Source organism: Notothenia rossii, assembly GCF_949606895.1.
Source record: "Notothenia rossii genome assembly, chromosome: 3".
In the NCBI taxonomy this organism is placed as follows: Eukaryota; Metazoa; Chordata; class Actinopteri; order Perciformes; family Nototheniidae; genus Notothenia; species Notothenia rossii.
The window spans coordinates 2,159,290-2,165,289 of record NC_136901.1 but is presented as its reverse complement, the minus strand read 5'-3'; the positions used below and the strand labels follow the sequence as shown (position 1 = coordinate 2,165,289).

At 42.6% G+C, this 6,000-nt stretch overlaps 3 protein-coding genes across 3 annotated transcripts in view; 2 read left to right on the top strand and 1 right to left on the bottom strand.

The window, feature by feature from the left end:
- LOC307032157 (phospholipase A and acyltransferase 2-like) overlaps positions 1-3,836 on the top strand; it is a 13,071-nt gene extending 9,235 nt beyond the window's left edge. Inside the window, exons 8-10 of the transcript XR_013806168.1 lie at positions 332-446; positions 888-1,100; positions 2,144-3,836. The gene's annotated coding sequence lies outside the window, so the exon portion shown is untranslated. The remainder of the gene's footprint in view (positions 1-331; positions 447-887; positions 1,101-2,143) is intronic.
- Positions 1-5,109, bottom strand: part of LOC307032155 (bifunctional epoxide hydrolase 2-like) — a 9,773-nt gene extending 4,664 nt beyond the window's left edge. Inside the window, exons 1-7 of the mRNA XM_079669953.1 lie at positions 4,859-5,109; positions 4,148-4,226; positions 3,900-4,062; positions 2,123-2,313; positions 909-1,031; positions 542-613; positions 344-439 (exon numbers count right to left, since the gene is read on the bottom strand). Coding sequence (XP_079526079.1) covers positions 344-439; positions 542-613; positions 909-1,031; positions 2,123-2,313; positions 3,900-4,062; positions 4,148-4,226; positions 4,859-4,962 — 828 coding nt within the window. The 5' untranslated portion in view covers positions 4,963-5,109. The remainder of the gene's footprint in view (positions 1-343; positions 440-541; positions 614-908; positions 1,032-2,122; positions 2,314-3,899; positions 4,063-4,147; positions 4,227-4,858) is intronic.
- A 681-nt stretch (positions 5,110-5,790) lies between these two features.
- LOC307033459 (uncharacterized protein) overlaps positions 5,791-6,000 on the top strand; it is a 68,510-nt gene continuing 68,300 nt past the window's right edge. Inside the window, exon 1 of the mRNA XM_079671945.1 lies at positions 5,791-5,992. The gene's annotated coding sequence lies outside the window, so the exon portion shown is untranslated. The remainder of the gene's footprint in view (positions 5,993-6,000) is intronic.

The window sequence follows — 6,000 nt, the reverse complement described above, 5'->3', positions numbered from 1 at the left end:
GGGGACGGTGTTTGTCTAACACTTGTGCTTTATGAAAGGTTTCACTTTACCTGGAACCTTTCATAAAGTGTCAACAAGTGTTAGACAAACATTTTGAGATTTTGAGAAAAAGTCAGAATGTTGAGAAAAAGTCAGAATTTTAAGAAAGCCAGAATATTAAGATTTTTAGAAAAAGTCAGCATTTTGAGATTTTAAGAAAAGATACCAACACATTATCTTTTTTTGTTTTGACTACTTCCATTCTGGAGAGGATCACAGATACATGGATCCTGAGATTCAAGCTCAAGCCGGGGACGAGAGATATTTGTCTAACACTTGTGCTTTATGAAAGGTTTCATGTTACCTGGAACCTCCAGGAGAACCAGCTCTCAGGGAAGCCGTGGCACAGCAGGACGGGCGGACCTGAGCCCATTTCAACAAAATGGGTCCTCACACCGGGCTGACACGTGAGAAACATTACCGTTAAGAGAAACATTACCGTTAAACATACAGGAAACAACATTTACACTGTGGTTTACTCTCTTCTTGAAGAGATGATTACCTTGATGGTAACGAATCCATGAGACACTTCCTCAGGGCTGCAGGAGGGCGGAGGACTCTCTGCTCCATCAGCCTGAAACACACATTCACTTTCACTAACACACAAGTCATCTCTAACAGACATAACTCCTTGTCTGCATGCGGGCTTACATTTCATATTGATCTTATGTTTACATTTTCAAATGAGGCGTTATGTGATGCTAACTTTAAGTGATCTTTCTACAAATAGATACAGATGCTAAAATAAATCTAAAAATGGACATGCTTTAGCCTGTCTCTCCGTAATCCACCCTGGTGTGTCTTTATCTATCCATGCCCAGTTGTGTTGTGTCCTTCCTATAAAGCAGAAAGGTAAGAACTGTCCACACCTGAACTCCTGTGAAGTGGGCCAGTTTCTTCAGAGCGTCGTCCAGGTTTTCCACCAAGATGGCCTTCATCCCCACTCCCTCTGCTGCCTTCACACCTTCCTCATCTGCATCCAGCCACACGGCCTGAGAGGAGACGGGCTGATCAAACTGTCCTGACCGTCTGCACACGTCACTAACACTACCTTTTAGAAGGTGTTTATCTGGTGCATAAGGCTTGGCTGCAGTCTGATGTGTTCTCTGTGGAAAGTTGCTTTTGTACACTGAGAATGAAACGCTGTATGTTAAGGCTCACAACGTTAAGAGAGAAGACTTCGCTTCCTGTTTCCATGATTTTACAAGCTGGAAATATTAGGCATGTTGTTGCATTAGCAAAGCTCCTCTTCCAAGTTAACAGTAAATATAGAAAGATGATCTAGGGCAGGGGCTTCAAACTCAATTTCATCACGGGCCACATCAGCATTATGGTTGCACTCAAAGGGCCGGTTGTAACTTTAAGACTATATAAAAATACATATACAAATATTTAATATATATAAAATAATGTTTTATATTACATGATTGCCTCTGCATTGGATTATTATCGGATAGGGTAATAACTTCATAATTAACTACGTCTGAAAGCAGAAGTCTAGGGCAAATAATTGCAGGTCTTTTCAGTGAGAATGTCACAAAATGATTTAAAAAGAAAAGCCAAATTCTGGAAGAACAAAAAACTAAAAGTTAAATTTTGAAGGAAAAAAAAATCTAATTCTGAGAAAAAGACAAATTCTAAGAAAAAAGTCAAATTTGAGATGAATTGTGGGACATGTAGTTTCTGGGCAACGTGCTTCTGTAAAGTAGCATGTAACCTTATAATAATCATATTATATTCTTAGCAAGCTCTTATGGGGCCACATAAAATGAAGTCGCGGGCCGGATTTGGCCCCCGGGCCTTGAGTTTGACACGGACACCCCTGATAGGGTTAGGGTTGATGGATTACTGAACAGGTCTACTGCACACAGAGCCTCTTTTTGAAGCTACTGCTAATGTTTTATTCTTGGGATGTCCCAAATAGACACAGAGAGGATAAACAACGTCCGTGAAGAAGTGAAGAAAAGACAAAACAACATCAAAGAGACACAAAACGACCAAAGTGCTACAGAGAGCAAAAACAGAAATCCTGCTGAACTCAATATTTAGTATAATTTCATGACTTTAGCTATGCGCTGTTCACCTGTTGTGACGTCACTCCCAGGTGCTTCAGAGCGCACCTGAACATGGCGGGCTCGGGGACCATGTGACCTGAGCGACACGACTGGAGGACCAGGTCGAAGCGGCCGCCAAGCAGCGAGAGCAGGTGGGCGGGGCCATCTCCTGCCGCGCTGTCATCCAGCCAGTGATTGGCCAGCACGGCTGTCAGTAACCCTGATAGTTAGAAAAATATCTCTCGTCACCGGCTTGAGCTTGAATCTCAGGATCCTCTCCAGAATGGAAGTAGTCATCACATACAGAGCATCAACTAGTTCCTGAACAGTGTCCTTCACATGCTGATATCCAAGAGAGGGAGTCACACAGTCACAAGATGGAGGAATAGAAAGCGGTATTCAATGTTTACTTCAGATTAGCTCCACGTCAGAAATGATCATGCTTGTCATATGTCTCTCTCCATAGAGGCTGAATCATCATGTTAATCACATAGCTATCATATGCCTCAAACAGTCCTGATGCTCTTCTAGGTAATTACACATCCTGTCATGTTCACAGCTGCAGTTGGGATACCTTTGTGATCATGTTACTCTCATGTTAGTCTCATTTTGATGGGCTGTCTTCTGAGTGGTTGAACATTGCTAATGGTGTTCCTCAAGGTTCTGTTTTAGGTCCACTTTTATTCTCCATATATATCAACAGTTTAGGTGAAAATGTGGATGAAGCTACTTTACATTTCTATGCGGGCGATACCGTGATGTACTGTGCAGGTACCTCCATTCAGGAGGCTGGTGTTAAATTACAGGCTGTTTTTAACATTATTCAGACTCAGCTCTCTGAACTAAAGCTTCTTTTAAATGTTGATAAAACCAAGATAATGCTCTTTTCAAAAGCTAAAAAGAATCCAGAGCCTGTTTTAGATATTGTAACTACGCAAGGAATAAAACTTTAAGTGGTTACCTGTTACAAATACCTTGGTATCTGGCTGGATGACTGTCTCTCTTTTAAACTTCATGTCAATAACCTGCTTAAAAAGCTGAGGGTTAGGCTAGGTTTATTCTACAGGAACAAGTCCTGTTTCTCGCTTGAGGCCAGGAAAAGGCTCTGTGACCTTTTGACCTGTGCTGGACTATGGTGATCTGATCTATATGAATGCACCTGCCCATTGCCTGGTCAAGTTAGATGCTACGTATCACAGTGCTCTAAGATTTGTGACAAATTGTAAAGCATTAACCCATCACTGTACCCTGTATGCAAGGGCTGGTTTGCTTTCACTAACTGTACGGAGGCTCAGTCACTGGTACATTTTTTTATACAAAGCCATGTTAGGGAAACTTCCATCCTACATCTGCTCCCTGATCTCACGGAAAATTGTAAGTGGCTACTGCCTGAGATCAAATGCTGTGGTTTTATTAAATGTGCCAACTGCTAGGACTGTCTTAGGGAAGACAGCTTTTAGATGTGCAGCTCCACTGTCTTGGAATAGTCTGCAAAAGGAATGGAAACTGAGCAATCTGGTGCCACTAAATGTTTTTAAAGCTCGGTTGGATGCTACTCAATCGGAAGCTATTGGTACCTGTTTATGTGGATAATTGTGTAAATGATGCTGTATGATGTCCTTGTTGTTCTGCCTATGTTTCTATGTTTCATGTGGAACTACTTGAGCAGGTCTCCCTTGAAAAAGAGATCAATGATCTCAATGGGATTCATCTGATTAAATAAAGGCTTGAAATTAAATTAAATGTTGGAAGGGGACACTCAGTATTTTCCCAAACAGGTGTGTGTACAGGTGTTTGCAGATGTACCTCTGTGGTGCAGACGGGCAGCTGTCTGCAACACAGCTGGTTGGACGTCCATCATGGCCTCTTGGAGCTCCTTCAGCAGGCCTTTCACTGACCAATCAGACGGCAGAGACACACCCTGGACTTTGGCCTCCTTCACACACTCTGCCTCGAACGCTGGTATCATCTATACACACACACACACACACACACACACACACAGTCAATGATAAGTACATTATTGTGGAAGTTAATGACCTCCCGTCACCCACCTGAGAAAGGGTCATCTCGCCTCGCTCTGCACGGATCATGGCGCTGTCCTTTCTGGACGCCACGCCGCACAGAAAACCTCTGGAAACATGAAGATCAAAGATAATTATAAGGAGCGTTTTGGCGTGAATATGAGAGTGTGAGGTGACCGTAAAATGAAGGTTAAACATACAGAAGCATTAGGTCATATATGAGAGTAGAAACACTCTCCTAATGTATTATTCATTTACATATATGTTATTTATTCCTCTTTAAATGTCCAAATGTACTATTTTACTGATTTAATCCTTTTAATTCCACTCCACAGACGGCTGTTTCTAGTGAGTTTAACATCCAGAATGAATTAAAACCGAAAAAACTGATAATAAAATCAATTGAAGCTGGTAAATCTTCATCAGTTTTATAGTACCAGCAACCCTAGTTATATAAACACAGCACAGTGCTAAAGTTCAACATGTTTAAGAGTAACCACAGTTCAAACCCTACCAGAGTATTTGACTGGCTCTCCACTGACACATTAGAGTCAATACAGACATGCTCTAGTTTTAATAAAGACGTATGAACACAACTTCAACTTATCCAGATCACTCTTTCGTACACAGTCTAAACAACAAGAGTATTTGTGTCTACTCTCGTGCAGTAGCATGTTCCCACTGTGTGATCAGATTTGCTCGTGTCACTGCAGACATGTGGGGTAGAAGTCGTCTCCTTACGCTGGCAGATTGTGCACCTCCTCCAACGTTTGGAAAACTTCCCGACGAGTGGAAGAGGCAGTAACTCCCCAGAAGTTGAACAAGACTGCTTTCTTCTCTGCCATGTCGAACCTTTTCTTAATGTCTGTTTGTTTCCGTCACAGGAACGCGTTTCCCCTGCTGCTGCAGGGAGCTTCTGTTCTTGCTGAGGGGAAACGCTGCCCTTTGTACACACTCACTACACACTGACTCACTACACACTGACTGACTACACACTGACTACACACTGACTGACTACACACTGACTGACTACACACTGACTACACACTGACTGACTACACACTGACTGACTACACACTGACTACACACTGACTCACTACACACTGACTGACTACACACTGACTACACACTGACTACACACTGACTGACTACACACTGACTGACTACACACTGACTACACACTGACTGACTACACACTGACTCACTACACACTGACTGACTACACACTGACTACACACTGACTGACTACACACTGACTGACTACACACTCACTACACACTCACTCACTACACACTCACTACACACTGACTACACACTGATTGACTACACACTGACTACACACTGACTGACTACACACTGACTGACTACACACTGACTACACACTCACTTTGTACACACTCACTAGTACACACTGACTACACACTGACTACACACACTTTGTACACACTCACTACACACTCACTCACTACACACTCACTCACTACACACTCACTACACACTCACTCACTACACACTCACTAAACACTGACTACACACTCACTTTGTACACACTCACTACACACTGACTGACTACACACTGACTGACTACACACTGACTACACACTGAGTACACTCACTACACACTCACTCACTACAAACTCACTACACACTCACTCACTCCACACTCACTACACACTCACTTTGTACACACTCACTAGTACACACTCACTCACTACACACTCACTACACACTGACTACACACTCACTTTGTACACACTCACTAGTACACACTCACTACACACTGACTACACTCACTTTGTACTCACTCACTTTGTACTCACTCACTTTGTACTCACTCACACAGTAGAAACGCCGCTCACCATGCAGAGCTGGGAAGTAAGTAC